Source organism: Dioscorea cayenensis, chromosome 4 (genome assembly GCF_009730915.1).
Source record: "Dioscorea cayenensis subsp. rotundata cultivar TDr96_F1 chromosome 4, TDr96_F1_v2_PseudoChromosome.rev07_lg8_w22 25.fasta, whole genome shotgun sequence".
Taxonomy (NCBI): Eukaryota; Viridiplantae; Streptophyta; class Magnoliopsida; order Dioscoreales; family Dioscoreaceae; genus Dioscorea; species Dioscorea cayenensis.
This window is the reverse complement of record NC_052474.1, coordinates 21,556,919-21,581,815: the sequence shown is the minus strand read 5'-3', so window position 1 is coordinate 21,581,815 and position 24,897 is coordinate 21,556,919. Positions and strand designations below refer to the sequence as shown.

Genomic DNA, 24,897 nt, shown 5'->3' with positions numbered 1-24,897 from the left:
TTTTCCCGACACAAAATAACAATATTTAAACAAATATACAAGTTTACATATCAATATATTCATATATTACACATAGCATGGGAGCCATCTGTTTAGCATGAAATTGGTCTGATTATTCTTTCTTTTTCAATTCTATGCATGTTTCAAATAATATAATTTTCTTTGTATTATCATATCTCTAAAATTAATAATTTTTTTAATGAAATATTTAACATATAAAGATTTTTTTTTAAAAAAAAGAATTATAAGAAGGGTATAAGAGTCATTGCACGTGTATATATATATATATAGTGGCATGCATGGAAGTGCATGCCACTGTTGAAAATTCGGTGGTCAACCAGATGAGCTAAGCAGCCATTCTGTCTTTCATATTCTTCTATTCTCACTTTGATCACTGATCATGTTATCATATATAAATATATATCATATATGTTAATATATAAAATAAAAAGAAAAAGGTATATATATAATTAAAAGGTTGATATTGGAGAGTCCTGCCTGTAAAGCACATGCACACACTCACTGCATGCAAGACCTACCAACTTGAATGCCTTTTAGATCAACTCCTTCATCTACATCATTATGTACTCTTCTTTAATTAATTATTGTAGTAATATTCATTAGATGAAGAGATTTAATTACAAATTTACATGAGATGTAGAATTATTATTTATTTTAATACATCATTTGATATGTGCTAATCTATTTTAAGTACAAGCCAAACATATTAGTTGAGTTTGATTCAACTCAATATTTTAAATGAATAAACTAATTAACCTATATTTATATATTTATATTTATATTTTTTAAATTAATTATTAAGAGACTATATTATTAGTTATATTAATTCAATTGTGTCTATATCAATTTTTTTATATGTTTATAATATATTTATAAGCAATAATAATGCCAAGGGCGTCCTATAGCTTATTGTCATTTGACACCTGTCTTTTGTGGGCGGACAAAAATTAGGGACTGAATTCTCACTGCATAGGGGGTGATGATGTATAGTATAATTAGAAAACTCACACATGGCTTGACACATGATTTATCTATATTTACAAAAATAAATAAATAATGATGATGTTTTATTTCTTCATATATTGTAGTAATTATATATATATATATATATTTGAGACCGTGTCATGTTCATGCATTTAATGACCACTGTTTGTTCATTCACAATATCAAACAATATTAACAATATCTAACACCTTATAACAATACTAAAGCATAGTAACTAACAGGAAGTTTACACATCATCTCTATAAATAATAATTATTAAATCATGATATATATATATATATAATATGAGATCGTGTCATCTAGAGACATCTAATAGTGGCAGACTACCGTCCCGTTTATACACAATATCAAATAATATTTAACAGCATCTAACACCTCATAACAATATTAAAATATAGCAACTAACAGTAAATTTACACATTGTGTCTCCAAATAATAATTATTAGATCATGATCTAACGGATGTCATTAGACATTTGTCGAAGAATTTAAAAAACCTAAGGACTTCCGCATGGAAAGTATTTTGTTATAAAAATATATGTGTATACCGCATGTGAGGTATTAAAGTGGTTTGAGTTTTTATACATATGGTTGGATAGCACACGTGATTTGCCGAAATGGGAGATGGTTGGTCACTGACATGAGAAGGTGGAACTTGCATTGGTTTTTTGCTTGCATAAACCTTTAAATTCCAAAGAGATATATTATTTTTATTATTTTGTTAAATTTTTAAAGATCTGGTTATGCTTCAGCAGAGAGAGAATAGAACCATGTTGGAAAACTAGAGAGAATGGGAAAAACAATGTATTATAATAAAAATAATAATAACCTTATTTATTTATAAACCAAATTATTTTTTACATTTTCTCTTCATCCCAAACGATATTGATGGAAAAATATATATATATATATATATATATATATATATATATATAGTTTTTCTTCGGTTTTTTTAACAAAGTAACAAGTGTTGATATATAGTTTTTCTTATTTATAATGTATATAAAATAACAAACATACTTTTTATCAAAAACTCTGAATTTGTGCTTGCATAGGGAAAAAAAAACCCTAAAAACTAGCTCACAAATTAGTGGCATGTCAAACAAAAATATTCACAGTCAATAATTACTTTATTATCCAAATAAATTAAATTAAACTAACATATATATATACATATATATATATATATATATAAATTAATCAATATTATAACCATTTTCTAACAATTGAGAATCCTTTATTTTTGTTTCCTAATCAAATATTAAGGTTTCAATTTTTTTTTTCTTTTTTGTGTCCTTTAGAATAGTTTGTCGACAATATTTTAAAAAAATTAATGAGAATCCTAATCAATCAGAATCCAATGCTATATATATATATATATATATATATATATAAATTAAAATTGATTTTATGGAATGGATTCCTTGAATGGTCATTCTCAAAACATTGAAAATGGGCATTGCTTGCCCTTAATAACAGGGTCCACATTACACCCTATACAGCTAACAGCTTACAAATGTGTTGAAAAACAGAATAAATGAAATTTTCCAACTTTGCAAAATCTCTTCCTTCCAGATGTTTCTCACATGCATTTTCAAATTATAACATGTTAGTCTAAAACCGAGTAAGTGAGATATTTTATGAATTTTTTTTAAAAAAATAAAATAAAATAAAATAATAAAATTTAAACCCACCACATCAATTGCACTATAACTACCACCTTTGCAATAGATAGTCAATAATTTGTTCTCTATTCAAATCAATGTTTTGTCCATTTTTTCTTTTTAATTATAGCATAACAAATGTGGTAACAGTCCTTAAAAAAAAAAATGAAATCCTAGAATGGTCCCTTGCATCTTGCAGATGATGTTACTGAATTCTTTGTTTTATTTTTCGTACCAATGATTAAAAACTTTTTTTTCCCCCTATTTATCATATCAAAAACTAAATTACAGGTCTTCCGACTTTCATGTGTTAAGTATGCTGGCAGTCTTCTTCTTTATTTTGTTTTGTTTTATTTTTTTTTCTTTTACAGATAGGTGATAAGAACCTTTCATTTAAGAAAAGATAGGAACGTACATAGATGTGAAACAAGTTTAATAAATACTTACACACTCATTTTGCTTAGATTTTTGAGTTTGATATCGAACCCTCCCGGCCAAGAAGGCCATTGGTACTAGCTTTCATCTTGAGGCTACATAAAAAAAATAAAAAAATAAAAGATTTTTAGTGATTTTATTTACTTTGATTTAATATTTATTTTTATTTATGCAATAAAAAAATTTCATAGTTATTATATTTTACATTTTCTTTTTATTATTTTTATCTAATATCATTTTACAATTTAATTATCATAAGCATCTCAAAAATCATTTTACATCACTTCAGCTCAATTTTAAAATCAACTAAAAAAAATTAAATATTTCAAATATTACATTGAAATTAGAAATTACACATCTAGTTTTTTTTTCTTAATTTATAAAAACCTCATTAAATCAAACTCACTTAATTAAAAAAAAAAACATGTATTTAAGGATCAAAACATCCACCTCAATAAGACGTGAGAGTTACTAAATAAAATAAAATTTTTAAACATAAATAATTGCCCCAAATTTTGGGTCATTCAACCCCCTGCATTTTTTAATTTGAAACGAAATTTATTGATGGATTGGAGTTATATAATTATGACCCCAAATTTAAAATTTGGGACGTCAATTGGAGACGGTCTAAATGATCAAAACATCCACTTTAATCAGATATGAGAGCTAATAAATAAAATAAAATAGAATAGGGACAAAGAGAGTGTCGGCAGGAAGGATAAATGGATGGATGCATGATGATAGATGATCCTAGATATAATAATAATAATAATAATAATAATAATAATAATAATAAAAGGACTAATTTGAACATGGTTTGAGTCTTTGAGATGATTGATATTGATGAGATGCAATGGGGCATATATGGACCACCAAGAGACGCGTTTTCAACATCACTCTTGTCAATATCATCATTGGACCACCACCCTTTTTTAATAAATAATACAACAACACTCTTTTTTCCACTTTTTTTCCAATCTTTCCTTCTTTATATTTATTTATTATTATCATAGTTCAAAAACAGTGTTTAATTCATACGTGTCTTATACTTACCCAACAAGCTCATTCCCCTCCTTTCTTTTTAATTAATTAATTAATTAACAATGCTATTATTGTTATTTTGCGCACGTAGAGGTACTCATATCTTGCTTACAAATTGAAAATGAGTATATAAAGTATTCAATGTCATACACTTATTTCCTCTTTGTGGTTTTATTTAATATATGTGTGTATGTGTATATATTTGAAAAGGACTCAAAACTGAGGATATATTTCTATAAGAAGAAAGGAATTTGGGTGTGAATTTGTAAATATATTTTTTAGAGTAAAAAAAAAAAACATATTGAGATGAATTTTCATTATGAACTTGAAGTTATACCCTTAAAATAAATCATTTGGAAGTTAGAATTTTGCACATTATACCTTGGGGCAGAAGTTAGTTAATGGGTGAGAAATTTTGTAGAATTTAATGAAACGAAAATGATTAGTTTGGATAATTAAGAAAATAATTAAATATGATTATATAGATGATTTAAGAGTAAAGCAATATATATGGAGAGGATGAATTATCTGAGAACGTTCATAAATTTGAAATCTACGAACGTTTGTCTCAACCGTTGGATTTCAATTCAACGGTTGAGCACTATAACCAAGATTAATTAATCCATCTAACCCTTCATTATGTCTCACTGTAGCAATTAATTTGGTACTGTGCTCACATTGCGGACGTTTAACGAACGTCCACAGATGATATTTACCCATATATATATACACATATGTGCAACCTTAAAAATAATTTCAAAATAGGCTGAATAAAACCTACAATTTACAAACATATTTAAGAAAAATTAAATGTAAAAATTATTAATTTTCATATGATTTCATCATAAAATCAGTTTTTTTTTTTTAAAGAAAAGTGACAAGTGTTATATATACATCAAGGGTACGAATAGACCGGGAATTGATCATCCAACTTGTGTACCCTCACTCGACGATATGAGGTATAGGAAGTAAACCTACACCCACAACCGGTAACCCGTTATCATCACTGTGTTCATCAAAACTTGAACCGGAGAGTTTTTACATGTCTCATATTCGGTTTTTGCAATGGAGCTAAGTATAAACTTAAAAATTAAGATTAAAGAATGCTATTTTGATGCTCTTAGTGTTGATTTTTTTTAAAATTTTTTTCCTTTTAAGATACGGCCCATTAGTCTTGCAACTTAAGTGTTCACTAAAATGGGCCATGAGTTTTTCCTACTTGATTTAAAGCAAATAATAGCCAGGGTTTGACTACTTTTTCTAACAAATTCCATGCTTCATATAGTTATAATTACAATAAGATTTAATTAGCTAATTACCCAAGTGCATGGTTAATGTATATAGTTTCAATAGACTAGAGTTATATCAAATACAAAACTTTATATCAGATTGCTAGTTTCATTCATTCTTTTTAATTTTTTTTTAATAAATTTGGCATACATGTTAGCTCAACTAATGAGTACTTTGCTTTAGATACAGTAAGAGTTATACTTTTTTTTTTTTCTACAGTGACAACAATTGAGCAGCACTTTCCACAAATACCTGACTGATTGAGTTGCAGTAGGATGTGTGTGCAGTTGCTTTAAAAAAAAAACAACCAAGAAAATTCCCAAGTTGGTTGTTTGTTGATTCTTTTGCAGTTTTAAAAACCTTTATTAATATTATGGGGTCCTTAAGATGAACAAGCTCATTTAATTGAATTGGAAGATGAACAGGCACCATCAGGAACTCTTACACATGAGACCATGCAGAAATTTCAAAAGATTTAACACTCCACAAAAAACACAATTAATTTCTCCCAACACAACAACAACAACAACAACAACAACAACAACAACATCAAAACTATGTTGAGATACACAAACTATATATATATCCAGTCACAATCAACTTGATTTTTCATATGTTCTCCCCTTATTAGTTAAAGAAATCTGCATCAAGAACAACAACCAAGAAACAAATCAGAAAAAAAGCAAGAGAAATAGTCTTCCTCCATCATCCATATGCCTCATCAGACAGAAAAATCAGCATCCAATCTCTTTGAAGAAGAAGAAGTGATCCTCTGAAACAAATTCCTCAAACTATTGCTACTTTCCCTCCTCCTCTTCCACCTCCTGCCAGACTCAGCCCAGATCACCACAGGGTCATCCACACAAAGATTAGCCTCCAGCTTCTTTGACAGTGTCACAATCTCATAAGAGTCCCACAAAGATTGGCCAAAGTCCCAGTGGGAATCAGCACCTTCCTTTGAAGCCATGTTAATGGCTTCCATCCTGAACCTGGATGGTCTCTGTTTGAACCTGTTTTTCTGGGCTTCAAATTCCTTGGTTGTTCCTGGAATGCTTGCTTGTGCATGCCATGCTTGTGCCACAGCTTTCAGAACCTCCAGGTCTTGTTCTTGTTCTTCTCCATTGCTTGTGTGACTACTGCCATGTTTGTTTCTCTGTGCTCCCATTGGATTCTGGAATATTTTTAATTATTGGTGTGGAAAGAGAGGAGAGTTTTGTCTAGTGTTGTTGTTGATGATGATGATGATGATGATGATGATGATAATTGGTGCTGTTGTGAGATAAGAACCAACCACATGTTTTGTGGATGGCTCAAGATTAGAACTGGAAGGACATTATCACTTGACTATTTTGGCTTGGAAGTTTTCATGCATGATGCATGCAGTTTTGTAATTTAACTCTTAGTAACAGTTTTTGGTTTATGAGATTTTGGCAAGAATTTAAAATTTTATATACTCATCGTCCCTTTTTATTTATCATATTTATTAAAAAAAATAATTAAAATTAATTAATTACCTATATTTTATAAAAAATTCGATTACTCTTTCAAACTACCTCTATGTAGAATATATGAATTAATGTTTAGTTGATTGTAATTTATTAAAAATTATACAAATAAATTAAATTAAAAAATAAATTTGAAAAAAATTATTTAATATTGTACAAAATTTTTATGTGACAAATAAAAAAAAAAATTCCAAAACGTGACAAGTAAAAAAGAATATAGAGAATATTATTAATATAATATTGATATAGTATGAATTTCTATTTGATTAAATAGATCCTGCTTGATATACCTCACACTTTCTGAACAGACAAGAACCATGTATTTGTTTGGCAAAGAAATTCACCAGTATGCTTCAGATAAGAAATTTACATTATTACATGGCTTGCTTTTGGAAGAGACTAAAATTTTATAAAAATATACAGAATTAACTATGACATATACATGCTTGAACTGGAAATACTACACATAAAAGTGGTGCTCCATTCACAGGTTAGCATCAACCATGAAGGCTCACTGCTGCAAGAGAAGGGCAGTTCCAAGTAAGCCCAGCCACAATGTAAGGGTAATCCAGAAGGCACGGTTTTTTTCCCAGCCGGTTGGCGGGCGCCAGACCAAGAAGTCACCGAGGAGGTCCCTTGATGAAGGAAGTTCGTCGGTTGTTGTCACCTTTCTTCTCTGGCCCCGATTCTTGTACTTGTCACTCCATGAACCGGCATACCTAGAATTATCACAAATATTAATAGTTACTTAAGAATACTTTGCATGTAGTTTGAAGATCTCATGCAACTGCAAATGAAGATTAAGTTTGACACATTTAAAAAGTCACAACATTCATTGGATAACTACTGCATTGCAAGGAAAATAATTTTGCCCTAGTTGAGTGCTCTCTACCTCAGTTATTTGCCGGTGTAAAATGAAAGTCAGAAAGAAGGAACAGCTTTCAAATATAGCATGTGAATTTTAATCCATTTGAAGTTTCAGGGTAGCCAGAGGACTTCTCCAAAATAATCGTAAATGTAGACAGGCATATGAGAGAAATTGTATGAAGGAAAAATTACACACAGAGGACCAGATTAATTCGGAAAAAGGATTCTGATTGCAAGTCGAACGAAAGTTGAGAAGACAGCAGCACAAAGAATTAAAGTTCAATTTGATTGATAACATTGAACAACAACAAACAGCCCACCCATACAGCTTAACACCATCATGATGCAACACCTCAGGAGTTCTTAAGACGGCCAACCACTCAACATTGCGTATTTCAACAAGTGGCCACTTCATATATTTAAGTGTAGAACAAGGACCTCAACAATCCTGTCTGTTACTTTCATGAGGCCGTTTACTGATTTACATCATTCTGCATGCTCAACAATGTAGGATATATGAAAATCAAGAATATCTTTTAGATAAAGTGCTTCTGCCATTGTTGTTATCGGTGTGTTAATATCAAAGAAAACTTAACTAGATGTATCCTATTTGCCTAAATAACCAGTAGAAAATCTTGGTCCAAAAAGCAGGGTACTAGGTTCTATGGAGATGTAAACCTGCACATCACAAAAAAAAACGTCAGGCCTCTCCAAGCAGGAGGCACCAAAACCTTGAGCAGAATAAGTTGCACAATCCCATTGCTTCTCCTAGAACCCATTTCCCTGTGTTCTTATTATGCATTTTAGATTATCTCAATTTTTCTCATTAAGATATAATACCACCAAACTACCATCCAACTTATCAAAAAGCAATCAACCAAGAAGACTGAATGGTGTGTTGCATGGCGTTCCTAACTATATTATGCCATATAGCAATTTTAGGTCGTAATCCTAATACACTTGCAGACACCAGATGAAAGATGGTCAGTGAACTTATTTATTGAAGGTTCAGGCATCTAATGCTTGAGTTTGCTCCAATGACTTCATCACACCGATATGGCTGTTGCTGTCCAATAAAAGCATGGCCATTGAAAAAATAAAAATCAAGATACAGTAACATATTTACATGCTCCATTTGTGTCTAGGTGTATAGCAACAGTATCAATACATGTATACAACCAAAAAAAATTTTGAATTCATTCATAATAAAGTGCAGATTAAACAAGTACTAAGATGAGAAACCTCACTGCAAAGAGTTCTATTGGCTCAATCTAAAAATACTTTATTTAAAGTTTCTGCCTAATTAAACTATACAAACTTGACTGACTATTCAATTAAAAATAATCAGGCTTTAAGGTCTCATTTACAAACACAACCAGACACTTAACAGCTAGTTTATACAAAGTGGGTTGTTCTATCTCAACATTTATATAGAACTTTCAGCCAAATTATCGGATATTTCATCAGCCCATCATTATAACCCTATCTTTCTTTGTTGTATTTTTAAGGATCCATGATCCATGACACCACATTAAGCTTTTTCTGCAACTTACTAGACCAACTGATAACTTGAATTTCCTCAAAACAACCAATCACTAAGCAAATCTTACGACAAGCAATTGTTAGTTGGGACTCGTTTCTAAACATTAAGAAACATGTTTAGTTTTCTTACCGGTAAAGCAATCCAAAAAGTGATCCTAACTTTGTAGGAGTAGACATAAAAAGAGAAATTTTATGAGGATATATAAGTGTTATTTACAGTTTCCACGCAGATTAACCAGCTAGAAGTTCTAAGCAATCACACTTAGGAAACTAAAGCAACCGCACCCACTGAGGGCAGTGTAACACTGGAAGTGAACTTATTCATTCACTGATTCCTAATAACAGGTCTACCTCCCTTTCTTCTTCTTCTTCTCCTTCTTCTTCTTTTTTTTTTGGGCATTAGAGACCATATCAAAGCAAAGTTTGAATACTAAATGGACTTAGGAATCAAGAGAACAACAAGGACTTATCTAAATAAAAACTGATATTAACTTCAATGCCTATTGTTCAAATCATACTCAAAACAAAATTCACAAACAAACCTATCAGACTCGCACACCCCCACCCGTCAAGAACAGATATAATAATAATAATAATAATAATAATAATAATAATAATAATAATAATAATAAAACTAACACTCAAATTTAAGAAAACACAAATTGCTTTGTTCTGAGACAACATCTAACACCAGAAACAAGCCAAATAATGCGACTTACTACAGATTTGGGATGCTCCCATCAATAGCTATATCTATAAAACACTCTTCACATGTAATTTTCATGACATAGGAACCAATTCAGAATTCAAGACTAAATATTTTCACCTAACTAAAATTTCAGAGACAGCATGAAAATCCAATAAATAAACTTAAAAACAATATAACAGCTGGAGACAACTTTTATGAACCAGATATACCATTTTATGAGGAAAGCAAAATCTGAACATAATTGCATAAGCCGCCCAAATTTAATCATGCTTATTTAATCAAAGAAAATAGATTGATCCCTCATGAGAAAGCTTACCAGTCATAACTAGAGCCAATCAAAGGTATGGTGACCATTTCATCCTTGGATATTTTCAGCTTTGGAGCTTCAAGGATATATCGAAGTTCAGCAGCCTGGCGTCTAATGCTGATACTTGGATGTTTTTTCTCCAACTGCTGATATAGAGCAATGCAATCTCGGTGACGATTGTTGGCTTCATATGCCATAGCAAGCCATATTTGAATCTAAAACAACAGAAGTTGACAGACTTAAGCACTAAACAAATCTGAAAAAAAAAACATGCTAGATACAAATCCATGCATAATAGTAATCAAAGCTGGGATAACTAACTTTCTCACATGCTTATGTTTCATAACTAAATAGACCAATTCCAGCCAAATCAAATGGTGAATTGAAAAGCACCGAATTTGCAGTATAAAAATGTGCCCTTTCTCGCATTGAAGGTCGAACATAATAAAGAACATCAGAATGAAATGAATGCTCTCAAACTACCTCGCCACCAAAAGCCGTGGGTCTTGGGATTATGGTCAATGCAGCTTCCAAAAACTCAATTGCCCGCGCATACATACCCTTCCCATATGCTTTCTGCCCCAGCTCAAACATCAATTCAGCTGTCTCCCTCCGTTCAGCCTGCTCCTTGGCCAGCTATTCTTAGCAAAGGAAACACCGCAAATACATCATCATCAGTGCTTGCCATTTATCAATTGTTAGGTAATCAAAAGCAAGGTGCTGCTATTCACAATCAATAAATCAAGAGAAATGGGGGAAAAATGCAGAAATATTCACAGAAAGAATCAAACAAGAATCGAACTTCTCTCAGAAATAAATTCATCAATTCCAAAAAAATAAAAAAGGAAGAATTTTTAAGAGCTTGCAGACCTTTTCGAGCTCTCTTTTAACCCTCTCGCGCTTCTCCTCCTCGGACTCCGGCCCATCCCCATCCTCCTCAGAACCCTCACCGGAAACGCTGCGCTGCAATTCCTCAGCTCTCCTTTCGAGCTCCTTCATCTCCTCCAAATCCTTCAGCCGGCTCCTCAGCTTCATCTCCAAATCATCCTCATCCCCACCTCCGTTGCCGCCATCCGATCCCACAGCCCCGACTTTGGAGGAGGAATTGACTCCTCTCCTCCGATGGTTAACCATCCGCGGCGCCTCCCCTCCGGCAACGTCGTAATCTTGGAAACTCCTACCATGGCAAGCCACAGGCGACGTAGCCAGCTCTCTCTTAGCCCAACTAATCACCATTTCCGGCGACCAGCTCCTTCCTCGTTCCCCGACGGCGTTCCTCGGGGCAGTAGCGTCGATGAGTAGAGCAAGGTTTAGATTCCCAAGCACGACGGTGGCGGCCATGGCTCCTCCTCTAGGAGCTATCTGCTATAATTTTACCAATGTTGAGGGGGTTTATTGAAAAAGTGTGGGCTAGATTTCAAGGGATAGGGATTTGGGGGGAGAGAAAGGGGGAAACGTCTCATCTTCTTTTGTGTTATATTATATGTCGTGTAGACGTTGCCTTCCTTGTTTAGCCGTAGAGATCCTTCACTCCACGCCATTCTACATTTTTGTATTTGTTTCAAATACTTCCTTTATATATATATATATATATATATATAATAATAATAATAATAATAATAGAGAGAGGCCGCGTCATCTATGAATCTCCACAATAGCCTCTGCAATGCCGGAGAATTTTGATCTCAGTTGCATTGTGCAGATGAATAGTGACACTAACATTTTATGAACGTTCATGGATTACGTTTACTCGTATATACAAAAAAACACGCTTTGGTCTTTTAGTCTCAGGTGTGACGTAAGTTTGACACATTAACCCTTTTAAAAGATGAATGTATGTGACAATGAAGCGTGTGCTTAGTGCACTAATAAGCCATTCAGTAGTGCTTGAGCAGGCGTATGATCAAAAACTCGTACTTATGTATAATAATAAAACTTTCTATACATTATTTAATGAGTTTATTCACTGTTTACTGGATCTTAGTGTATATACTCTATCGTATTCTCTGTCTTTTAGTGTTATATGACAAAATAATTTACCATTATTGAGTTATAGTCTCTGTTATATCTTATTAGACATGTATGACAAGTCTTCATTAGCTCACTTGTTAGCTCATCTCATATGATAAATTTTAAAAAAATTGTTAAGTCATTATAATTAGTGTATTTCTATACCTACTTATTCTTTTGTCACTTGTGTAAAAAAAAAATGAAAAACAAAAAAGATAAATGACCTTCATTTCCAAAGCTACTTGTTGCCTTAAACCATCTTTAGACTTTTTAAATTTCACATGTTAGAGTAATTTAAACTAATATTTTATAATTAATAGTTTTTTATTGCTCAAGGGCAAAACCTCAAACATCATAATATATATATATATATATATATGGTCAGTTTGTCTTCTAAAGACGCTTGTTTGTGATAAACAATATCAAATGAGATTCACAGTTCTCGCATCACAACCATACGATTAATATCTCAATAGTGACTCTTCAATCATGATTATCCAACCTGCTTCTCTCAATCAATTTTTTTTTAAAATTAACTAACTCATCATTTTTCAAATAACACAATCCTCAGCCACGTTTTTTTCCTCTTATTTTTCATTCTATGCTGACATTAAATCTCTTACGTAAATTGTTTGTTTCGGAAAAAAATTAAAATAAAGCCCCAAAACTCACTTAAAATAAGACCATAAAAATGATTATTAAACTTGCAGTTGTGCTCTATGTCTATGCACACATTTAACTTCCCTTAAATGTAAGTGCTTATCACCTATTTTTTTTAAAAAAAAACATAGTGTCAAAATCACTTTCTAACTTAAAATGGTTTTTTTTAATTAAACTCCTCAATAAGTAAATAGATTTAAGAAAAAAAAAAAATCAAGTTGAGTTGTAGACTTGAATATAGATGTTTTCCATTATTTGGTTTTATAGATGTTTTCCATTATTTTGGTTTTCTCCTTCTTGTTGCTTGTAAGCAACTGAAAAAATACCATACTATCCGCCTCAAAGTAACCCCCAATTCCAAGAAAAAGACTTCTCACATCAAATTCCAATTTAATTATTATTTTAAAAATCAATCCACAATAATTATACAATAATAAAAATTATTCACAATTTTTTTTTTGGTATCCTATTTTCCACATTATTTTCTTTGATATTCTATATCTTTTAATATCTAAATATAGCTTCATTTTTATCTACATGAATGATTTTACCCATGAAATAAATATGATATTAAACAAAACAATATATACATATATATATATATATATATATATTTGATTGTTAACCCATCAAATATATATATATATATATATATATATAATAAAAATCAATATATTGAAAATACAAAAAAACTCAAAAACCATTGGATGATAGCCTCAAACACACACACCATGAAAAAATTTAGATAAAACTTTTTCATAACCTCTTGTTGTTACTTGTTAAGAAAAAAAATCGAGAGAAAGAGAAAGAGAGAGAGAGAACGGAGATCTCATCAATGGCTTCTTCGATTACCTCCTTGAATCGCATCAATGGTGGCATGAGCTCATGCTGCTGTTCCTCTTCTTCTTCTTCATCATCCCTTCCTCTCCTTCTCCTTCCACGCTACCCACCTTCCAAGCTTTCTCTCCTTACGAGCAATAGACGTTTCCATTCCTCTACCATTCGTCTTGGCCGCCATCACCTCTCACCTCCACGGGCAGCATCGTCTTCGCCTTCCTCCTCCTCCTCCGTCAATGGATTTCCCTTCCAAGATAACCTTGGGAAAAATGGAGACTTGCGCGGGGGAAGGCTTGAGAGGGTGCAGGCTGGGATTAAGTTGGTTCTCTCTGTGTTGCCTGGTGGGAGTTGGTGGAGGCTTGATGAACAGGAAAAAGAGGTTGGTATTGATGCGCAGAAGTCAGCGTCATCAGCAATTTATGTGCTTCGGCGAATGTGGATGATGGTGGCGGGTGAACGATGGATCATCTTTGCGGCTTCTGCTGCTCTTGTTACTGCGGCGGTATGCTTGTTGTTTTCCCCTTTATCTTTCACTTTGTGGTTTGATTTGCTTTGGATCTGCCTGTTCTTGTTGCTGATTATGAACTAATGCCTCCCCTGTTTTTTTTCCTCTATAGTTTGATGCTTTGTGTTGCAATGAAAATAGTGTGTTTTGTCTAAGGTTGACTGGCTTATTCAAATGACATTTTAATGAATCAACTGTGATGAGATTTTAGATCATATGATAGGTTTATAAATGGTTTGTAAAGATCATGCCTGATGAAGTAGAAATCATTAGTAATAGTAAAGCACACATTGATGGCGTTCTCCACTTGCATCTTGTAAACTTGGCTTGTCATGCATTCTTCATTGTGAATGCAAATGTATCTCACTTCTATACCTAGGTGCCATATGTTTTGTTTCATGCTTCAAGTCAAAAACACGTAGACATGAAAATTTACTTGCGTATACATGCATTTTCAATTCACATTTTTGTGTATGCCAGGTAATTAGTTTTGGAAATTTAATTGAATTTTATGCAGTAGTAGGATCCCCCTTCTATAGTTTTCATTATATCATTAATGCGGATATGCTAATTACTTAGCGGACTTTGGTTGGGAGTCTACAACCCAAAGAAATATTCCAAAAATTCTCTGCAAGTGATTTAGGTGGGGTTGTGGGTTGAGAGTAGTTTGTTCCCCTGTTAGTTGTAATTTATGGGTCCAATCCCTAATCAAAGTCATTAGTTTATTGCTACCTGTGTTTTTCATATTAAGTTAAATTGGAAACTAAATAAATAAATATGTTGACTACCTTGAGGTCTATATAATCTTGTATTTATAAATTTTTTATGATCATCCCGAGATATATTTTGAAAAGCTAATTCATATCCCTTGATTAAGCTAATCCATAGCCTTTGATTAAAGCTAATTCATGGAGATAGATCCTTAGCATAGATTATCACACTAGTTGATTTCAATGTGCGAAGAGCAACCCTTCTTTAAATTGAGAGGAAATAATATAGTTGATTTTGACTTGATCCTCTGGCAATGAGGGGAGTGCATAATCCTCTGGCAGTTGTGCTAAATTGATCCTATGAAAGGTTGATCATTATTTTCACAGCGATGGGAAACTCTGCTATATTTTCCACTAAATATAAACTGAAAACAAAGACTATGGGAGCTTGCCTTCATCTCACTTTGGTAATAGATGTGAGTAGTTCAGGCTAAAATTGGGTTGTGGGTTGCACAAAAAATGGATGCCATTTAGTTATTAGCAAGCAAAGGCACAAGTTTGAAAATGTGGTCCCAAACACAAAGCCAAATCTAAATCACCACCCACTTTATTATATATATATATATATATATATATATTTCAATGGCTGTCTTACTTTATGCTTGATTCGCTTATTAGCAACAGCCCTTTAAATAGCTCGAAAATTATCAAATCTCTAGTTAGAGGGTCCTAATTAGGTGAAAGTCTAAAACAGAATCATAACGTAAATAGAATCGTAATGTAAATAAGAAACATGAAAATCTAAAATACTGAAGAATCAGGCCATGATCTTCACTGTCCTGTCAGCAACCCCTCTGCCAATTTAGCTGCTTTAGTTGCCACCAATGCATCCTCAACATACAACATGGTGATTAAAAGTAGGCCAAAAGATGGCTCAACTATGGAGCGGATCACATTTCTGATCACATATCTTATGGTTTTTTTAGCAAATATACTGAAGTTAAGATTAGGAATATGTGCCCATCTTTCAGAAAAATTATCAACAGGTTATTACATTTATCCGCATTGGAAACATTTCATGTCATTTTGATCCATGTTTTTAACAACAATGAATGACATCTAACTAACATTTATAATGACTACATAATTGTCAACAGGTTCAGTACTAGTGGTCATCCTTCAGATCAGGGTGTTATAATGGCTTAAAAGTGGTCAATGCTGTCTCTATATCTGCTCATTATTGGGTAGCTCAGTCTTAGCATTTCTGGATAGATGCAAAAGCAAGCACGGCTAGTGCATTTTGTATGTGTTACGTTATATTTATGGGTTATTCTATTACACTTAGTAACATTTAGAATGCCTGTATCTGTTATGTTTTAGCCCTCAGTGGCAATTCAAATTTTTGAAATGCAATATTAGACAAACGACTATATTTGGGGAAGCTTTTTCATAGAGGATTCTATGAAATCATATCACTGGGATCAATTTCAATAAAATACTTGAGAAACAGCTCTAATGGGTTTCTGTTTTCATATTCCTTTTGTTTCTTATTATCTCGATTTTCACTTTTAACTGGTAACCGTACGATTAATATCTATTTGACGGCATATTTTTAGCCTGTTCATCATTGATGGCCTCATCGACATCATTATAAGATGCAATCCCCAAAAGCAATCCTGGGTTTGTGAATCAAATGCTGCTGTTCTGCAGTCAATAAATTGGATGGTTCTCCAAATCATGTTTTATCTTTTTCTTAAGATTCAGAACTCCATAATGTATAAGATATCTTAACTGTGGTATGCTAGTCGAAAGCAGATTGCAGGAAGAAGGAAAAGAAATCATGAAAGCAGAAAATCCACCATTAGAAAAGGAGTTAATTGTGATATGCTACCCAAAAGTAACAGACTGTGGAAAGAAGGAGAAGGAATTATTAAATTAGAAAATCCACCATTTATCAGCTTGACTGCACTAGATGATTCAAGGATGCTCTTAGTTTTCCAGACTGATATTAAGGCAGAACAATTTTGAACATAGAATGCTATATTACATCAGTAGTTTACATTTGATAATTGGACATATGTTTTTCCTGTTCACCCTTGATAGTTAATAGAACATGTTATGCTTTATAGTCATTTACCCTTTCTACATTTCAAGTCATGTGCAGCTCTCAGAAATATCAATACCAAATTTCTTGGCAGCATCTATTTTTTCTGCTCAGAGTGGAGAAAGCATGCTATTCTACAGAAATGCAAAGCTTGTAATTTTGCTGTGTATAACTTCAGGAATTTGCAGGTTAGTTATCTTATCTAATTGATAAGGGACATCATTGAACTAATGTGATCTTAATGAAATCTGAGGCATGAGCTTTCTTAGGAAAGCTACATGTAGGATTTCTCTCTTATTTCTCTGTTAAAAACGCACTTACCAAATTGTCTTGTATGGATTACTTTTGTTTATAGTATAGCGATTCTCACCATTGTAAATGGACTCAGAGGCAACTAAGCCACTATCTTATTTATTTATAAGTAATAAATGTTAAAATTTAGCCAAAATTTAGCATATGGTGAGAACTGAACTTGTACACTAACCACAAGAAGTGAAACTCTTATAATCTGCATCAATTACAAAGTATGACTGGCCATTCATGAACGGGTATCATAAATCAGCTTTGAAAGTCTTAACTGAGCTCAAAAGAAGCTATAAATGTCTTAACTGAACACAAAAGAAGCTATCAAGCATGGTGAAGTTTTAGCTTGTCCTGATGAAGCTATCTTACAAGCCACTTTTTCTGAATTTATTCTCATAAGATGACTAGCAAATCTACTATCATTCATGATCTCTAAGTTTTTGGGTTCTTAAACTAAAAATTACATTTTGACTCACATCAGAGCACATCAGAGCCTACTTTTTTTGTATCTTAAGATTATGAACAATGAGAATCACACTTGATCTCTTCTCTGCTTGACTGTAACTAGGCCACTTCCATATTTGGCTTGCATGCTTATGTTATCATATTTATAATTGCAAATCTTGTCAGACTCTATTTCACTTGTTTTCCATGTACCTTTGTTGAATTTACTTTCTGTGAGACAAATAAAATATTCATGGCCCTGTCATCTTTATCATGGCAGCTTCTTCTTTGAACCATCATGTAATTAACAGATGGATGACACAGACCATAATGCTGTTGAAACATTACTAGCTTTTGATATGATTTAATGCATTCGTACATCTCCCACATTGACAGATATGATTCTGTTTCCAAAGTGCTGTTGTTCAGGTTATTTTCTTTTTGGAAATTGAGCAATGGCCAGCAATATCCCCAGAAAGTATGCAACATAGGCCCATTATGCATGATAATCAGTGTCATTTTGAAACTTGTCTAAATGCCTACTCTTCTCAAAATCTTAAATGGAAAATTCTGAGAGACCGATGCTGATATTTTTGGTGTATGCACTTTTTCATCTCAATTGACAAGTTGAGATGTTGCAGTCCTTCATTAATCATCTATGAAAGTTCCTGACGGCATAAATGGATTATGTGATTTTCAGTGGTCTACGAGGTTGCTTTTTCAGCATTGCAAACATGATTTTGGTAACATTTGATGCACTTTTCCAAATATTTCTGAAAATATAATTTGTTTGCTAGAATTTGCTTTTTTTTTTTGGATTTCTTTCACTAATTGGGGACTTTTGACAATACTTGTCCGAGATTTGGCAGGTTAAAAGAATGAGAGAAGCTCTATATTCCTCTCTCCTTTTTCAGGTTATAATTGTAACTTGATCCCATTCCTTGATAAATTCTTATTAATTCAAATTGCACTGTTTCGTTTCATCCATAGTATGTAATATTTGTTTGATGTTAAACCCAAAACAGGACATATTCTTTTTTGATAAAGAGGCAGTTGGTGATTTAACTAGCAGACTTGGGGCAGATTGTCAACAAGTATCCCGTGTCATCAGCGGTGATCTAAATATGATTTCTCGAAATTTTATTCAGGTTATAATTCTATTAAACAATATCTAAAGCATTTCAAAGGGCTTTCGATGTAATCCACTCACTTTTACATAATCATTCTATTACAGGGGATGGGCGCATTAACATATCTGTTTATCTTATCAAGACCTCTAGCATTGTCCACTTTGTTAATATGCTCTACCCTATCAACGATAATGCTCTTTTATGGCCGGTAAGTACTTTTCCTTTTTATGCATATTTTTAGAGTCATGCATTCAATTTATGCAATAATAAAGACAATTTGCATTCAATTTTCTTATCTTCTTCACTGTAGGAGGCCGCTTCTGAATTTCTGATGATTATCGGTAGTAGAATAACCAATCCCTTTATGTATCTCTTGCTTTAATCCAAATGCCAGTTAGCTTTACTCAGCTAGGTCTATAAAGCTAAAATTACTCTTGTATAACCTTTAATTTTCCTCCAAGAATTTACTCTACCCATACAAATACCATATTCATTTTGTTGAGGAATTGGCTATGTCTTTATGGATTCAGATCTTGTGTGATTTGCTATCACAAAAATACCTGAAGTGTTTGTAATGTTTTCCACATGCTGCTTTCATCTCAAAATTGCTGGGAAAATGTTTGAGATGGGCAGGAAGCTGAGTTTTGGGAGGTAGGCCAGACTAGTAAAGTGGGGTAACCTTTGTTGATTAGTTTTTCCATCATCATCTCAAAATAGCTTGAGAATGGTTAAATATGCAAAAACCTGGATGCTGGAGGGGTAATCCTTGTCAAACCTACCTATTCCTTTCGGCTTTATGCATTCTTCTGGTAGGTGCAATAAATTATCGTAGGCATCATGACAACCAAATTATTTTTATTTGATATAATGGGCATATTGAGATTTCGGCCATCATGTTGAGCACAAAGAACAAGTCTAATATCTACTATGTTTGCATGTTCATCACCCAGGTTCATGTTCCTTGATTTCGCTAGATCATTCATTCCCTATTTTTTCTTCATGTGATTCTCTAGACTAATGTATCACTCGTTCAACACTATTTGGTGCTTATATGCTTTCAATCATCCTTTCCATCGCTTATAGGTATCAGAAAAGAGCAGCGAGGTTAACTCAGGAGTTCACTGCTTGTGCTAATGAAGTACAAATTTGGTTCTTTTTTTCTTTTGTCCCTGAAGTTTGATTTCTTATTTAGTGATGTCATGCAGATTTAGCTTAAACTTTTTTATTTTTTATATGACTCTAGGTTGCACAAGAGACGCTATCTTTGGTGAGGACTGTTCGAGTCTATGGAACAGAAAAACAAGAATTTGGAAGGCAAGACTGCCTCTCACTCTGTAATGATCATCTTGTTAAATCTCATGGGATAAAGTGCAATAAAACCAACTATTGCTTATGAATATTGATGGCAGGTATCAGGAATGGCTTGTGAAGTTGGCGAATATAGGTACCAGACAAAGTTTTGCATATGGTTTTTGGAGTATGGCCTTTAATTTTATCTATCATTCCACCCAGGTGAATCTTGAAGGAAGCAATTTTATTATTTTAAAACCTATGCACACCTTCTTTTTAATTATGTTATGATTGCTTTCTAGATTAAACAAATGTTAAGGGAGTGAAGTAGTCATTCCTGTTTATCTTTCAATCCTAATATGGAATTGGGTCTACATTATTATTCTCATGTTTTATATTCTTACATGCAAGTGAGCAATAAATCTAAGAAGAAGAAATCTAGGAATTTATTGATTATAAATTTAGGAATTCAGAAGCAATCTTGGGATTACAAATATAAGCTACCACTCTCCTAGAGAAAATATAAAGATTTGGATAATGAAAATTACACCAAAATATGTTATTACTCATTTAAATTAAACTAAGGTAAACACCTAGTAGATGGTAAGACAGAAATAACCATGAATTATATTAAAAAAAAAAACTAATTTAACAACCTTCCTCAAGTATTGGAGTAAACATCAACAGTTTGCCTCAAAGAAACTGTAATCAAGCCAAAGTGTGAGTTTCTTGTGAACATACAGGGAATTTGTGAAGAAGTCTCGGTGTATGAAACAATAATTATGCCATAATTATGCCATACTAGAAATGTTACTGGACAAAGTGGCACTCTCTTTATGAATAAGTTTATATATTTAGTGCATAGATTGAGATAATACATGATAAGAACTCAAAAATTTACACAAGAACTAAGTTAATATTGGTTGGGTCTACTCTTGGCAAACAGAAACCTCAAAAGTTGAAAATTTGTTATCAGGAAAACCAGGCAACAATCCTCAGATATGAGAGACTGATACCATTCCATGAATCTTTCACACCTTATTTGAACAATCCCCTAGATTACAAGAAGCAACTCTAAACAAGAAATCGATATTAAAATCAAGGGCAGAAAAAATCTTCAAGGATTCAATAGTATTGTCAGAGAGAAACAGAAATCAATTCTGAATTAAACCTTTTTTCTTAACATTGATTTATTGAGGTGTATGCATGATTACAAAGGAAGCTCCTAAAAATTAAAAGTAAAAAGTCTAAAATAATCTTACTTTAAGTAAAAACACAACAAAAGTAAGAAGTTAGAATATATGGCTTACAATTAAATAGATAACTCCTGTAAATAAACTCTGATATTAGTGATATAAGAGTAGCAAATAGCCTCATTTATGTTTGTAAAGAAGAGGATATAAATATCTGACTGGAGATCAGATAAATAAGGAAACTATAGATCATAAATGTAAAAAAATTAGATTTATGCCTCATCAATGATGCTGATTATAATACTACTAGCACTTAATTTAATGATGTGCAGTTTAATATTTTTGGCCCATGATGTGTAATTTTTCTCAAGATTTTCCTCCTCATCTTCCTGTCAATACGTTTACCTATTGGAGGGTCCATATGCTAATGGAAATTTAGATAACATTGGCTTGCTGGTAGAGAGTTCCTTGGTTTTGTCTTCAATAGTAATTCTCATTTCCTCTGTGTAATCACATGAGATGTTCATTCACTAATTTTCTTGGCACTTATTAGATCCAAAGGTGTATGGTGCCATCATTGGTGCAAAATGGAGATAATAAAGGAATGGAAATAGATCGAAGCCTCATAAATGTTACTGGTTGTAAAATTGATGATGCTAGTGTGGGAAGGGACAAGAACCTAGATGAGGGCCAACACTTGAACCTTTGCATCCTTTTGCTTTAAAGGGTACCAATGACATGGGAAGTGCTTAACAAAGGAAAAACATGAGGATTTGGATATGAAAATTAACATGTAATGTACCTTATCCTTTCCAAAGAATATGATGCTTAGCTTATTGTTATATTAATATCATAGAATCACGCATAAATTTATATATAGACCACACCCAGAAAATAAAAAGCAAATAAACTTAATTATTGGTAAAAACCTACCATATATTTGAATTGTATGATTTTTTTTCATTAAGTACATGTAAGTGGCAAATACACTTAACATCAATATCATAGAATCACACAAGAATTTTATAATAGTTATTAATTTGGTGAAGTTGACTCATGCTGTTCAAGTTCATAATTCTGATATAATTTAAAGTTACAACTTTTTAAAACTTTGTACTACTATTTCCTTGTCAGGATCAGGTGATTACCTTTCTTTTACAGTGTTGCTGTAAATTTCTGATTTAATTTTTGCAATGCTAGGCTACTGTAGAAATAAACGGGCAAGTGATAAACAAAATGATTTAATTCAAACAAGGATGCATTATATATTTATATGTAACACAGTTGTCTAAATTTGTTTAGAGGAATTCATGACATGTATTTGCTCGCACTAAAACCCTGCTTTAAAAGCATTGTTTTTTTTTTATTTGAGGAAACTTAGCATAGATCATGAATTTGAACTAAAGCATCAGTGCTGTAATTTTTTCTGGTTTATAAATATCTGGAGAGCATTATTATCTTTTTTCTGGTTCATTTATTTAATAGAAATATTATGCTTTATTTGCATCATCTGTTGTTTGTACTTGTATATTACAACACTAATAAATTTTATTCAACTCAAATGAGATTGTTTAATAAAGTCCATTTAAGTCAAATTTTGTAGGTGGTTGCTGTGCTGATCGGTGGAATCAATATTATGTCTGGTCATCTTACAGCAGAGCAACTTACGAAATTTCTTTTATATTCTGAGTGGTTAATTTACTCGACATTCTGGGTAGGGGACAATTGGTCATCACTAATGCAGTCAATTGGAGCAAGTGAAAAAGTCTTTAATTTGATAGATCTCTTGCCTAGCAACCAATTCTCAGAGGAAGGTATCACTCCAAGTCATTCTTCTGTTGTGGTTGTTAACTTCAATGTGTGTCAATTAATTATAGCGTATTTGTTATCTGTCCATTCTTAATCTTAACTGCACTGTTGAATGGCTGCACTCTTCAAGAAACTCAGGCTTGAATGTGAATGCCTTAAGATTTTTAGTTCATATACATTGGGCAAATTCTAAAACACTTATCAATCAATAACAAGGTTAACATCAGGCATAAGTTTTACTTTAGCTCAATCATTAAGGGGTCCCAGATTCTAGGGTAGCTTCTCTTTTAGGTTTGATGCGACACAAACAAGCAAGGAGAAAGGCCAAGTCTCAAAGCACCTGGTAATTACCTTAGGTACTTCTCAAAGAGACGATGCCAATGGCCAGATAGATGTTGGCCTTTTATATTTTTATTTTGTTACTTTTAGTTTATCTAAATCATATAAAATCTGAAAAAGACAATTTTGCAAATATAAAATGGTTGGTTTTGAGAGCACACTGGTCTTTGATAGGCAATTATGCTTTTACACCTTTTGACAACCACAATCCTTTAGTTTCCAAGTGTAATTTGGGTACAGAAAATTTGTGAAAAAATTGTAAGATTTTGATGAAAGGCATAGACTTATTTATTTATTTCCATAATTACTAACTTAACAAATTTGGGACCATTGCATATTAACTGGTAGAGGCAAAAAAGCTCATGCAAAACTCCTCAAGAATTGGTTCATCATGTTACTATGAAGAATATTGATAGCCATATTTACTAAACTAATATGGAACTATTAGTAATTTTAATATCTTAAAGTATGGTTTGACACTGAAGAAAAAGTTTAATATAGCAGAGGACATGATGCTTATCTTATCATGGACAAGAAAGTTCATCGACTCCAACACACAAGGGGCATGAACAGTTGAACTTGTTGCCTATTTGAAATCCAAAAGGTTAAAAGGACTATTCTGGTGAATGGGAATAAGGATCCTCCGCAACATCACATCACCAATAATATGGGCGAGTGGATTTATTGGATGTCTAACTTAACACTTAGGAGATGAAAAATCATAGTCTCAGCTGGTAAATCATAGTCTCAGCTGATGACAGAGAACAAGCACCTCTTGGAATTTGTACCAACAATTAGAGTAGATGATCAATTGAATCTAAGAATATAATTGAGATAGTATATATTATTTTTCCAAAACTTTGCAAAGCACCGAATTTATTTTTAACCATTTTATTTGAGTTTTTATATTTTAAATGTAGATTATCTAATTATACGCATCAATAAAAATTTCAAATTTCTTACAATATTTTGCTGATTTTTTTTAATATTTTACAATTTTGGATTTTTAAAACATGCTATTTTCTATAAATGTAAATAAAAAAATGGACTGGCATGATTCGGCCTTGATAGTGTTGGGTTGTGTCCTGTACTGGGTCTGATTGTGCAACTATGTGTGCCATTTTCTGCTGTGTTGACCTGAAATGCAACACTAGGCTAATCAATGGCAGTTGATACAT

At 32.4% G+C, this 24,897-nt stretch overlaps 3 protein-coding genes across 4 annotated transcripts; 1 reads left to right on the top strand and 2 right to left on the bottom strand.

Moving 5' to 3' along the window:
• Positions 1-6,004: 6,004 nt before the first annotated feature.
• Positions 6,005-6,786, bottom strand: LOC120259281. The gene has a single exon (XM_039266861.1). The coding sequence runs from the start codon at positions 6,618-6,620 to the stop codon at positions 6,177-6,179; it is 444 nt and encodes a 147-aa protein (XP_039122795.1). The 5' UTR covers positions 6,621-6,786; the 3' UTR covers positions 6,005-6,176.
• A 471-nt stretch (positions 6,787-7,257) lies between these two features.
• On the bottom strand, positions 7,258-11,845 carry LOC120259279. Its single transcript, XM_039266860.1, has 4 exons — positions 11,256-11,845; positions 10,869-11,021; positions 10,395-10,600; positions 7,258-7,679 (listed from the first exon to the last, which is right to left on the bottom strand). The coding sequence occupies exons 1-4, from the start codon at positions 11,724-11,726 to the stop codon at positions 7,472-7,474; spliced, it is 1,038 nt and encodes a 345-aa protein (XP_039122794.1). The 5' UTR covers positions 11,727-11,845; the 3' UTR covers positions 7,258-7,471.
• Positions 11,846-13,808: 1,963 nt separating this feature from the next.
• On the top strand, positions 13,809-24,557 carry LOC120259278 (ABC transporter B family member 26, chloroplastic-like). Of its 2 annotated transcripts, none has more exons than XR_005536087.1 (11): positions 13,809-14,394; positions 17,272-17,399; positions 18,659-18,701; positions 18,828-18,872; positions 18,984-19,106; positions 19,193-19,296; positions 20,172-20,226; positions 20,332-20,402; positions 20,498-20,600; positions 22,125-22,364; positions 23,175-23,262. XR_005536087.1 is itself a non-coding variant. In XM_039266859.1 (11 exons), exons 1-11 carry the CDS (start codon positions 13,891-13,893, stop codon positions 24,286-24,288), a joined length of 1,452 nt encoding a protein of 483 aa, XP_039122793.1. In that variant the 5' UTR covers positions 13,811-13,890; the 3' UTR covers positions 24,289-24,557. The 2 variants fall into 2 exon arrangements, 1 of the variants encoding a protein (XP_039122793.1); XM_039266859.1 differs by lacking the exon at positions 22,125-22,364 and adding an exon at positions 24,224-24,557 and having other exon boundaries at positions 13,811-14,394; positions 23,175-23,385.
• The last annotated feature ends 340 nt before the right edge of the window (positions 24,558-24,897 follow it).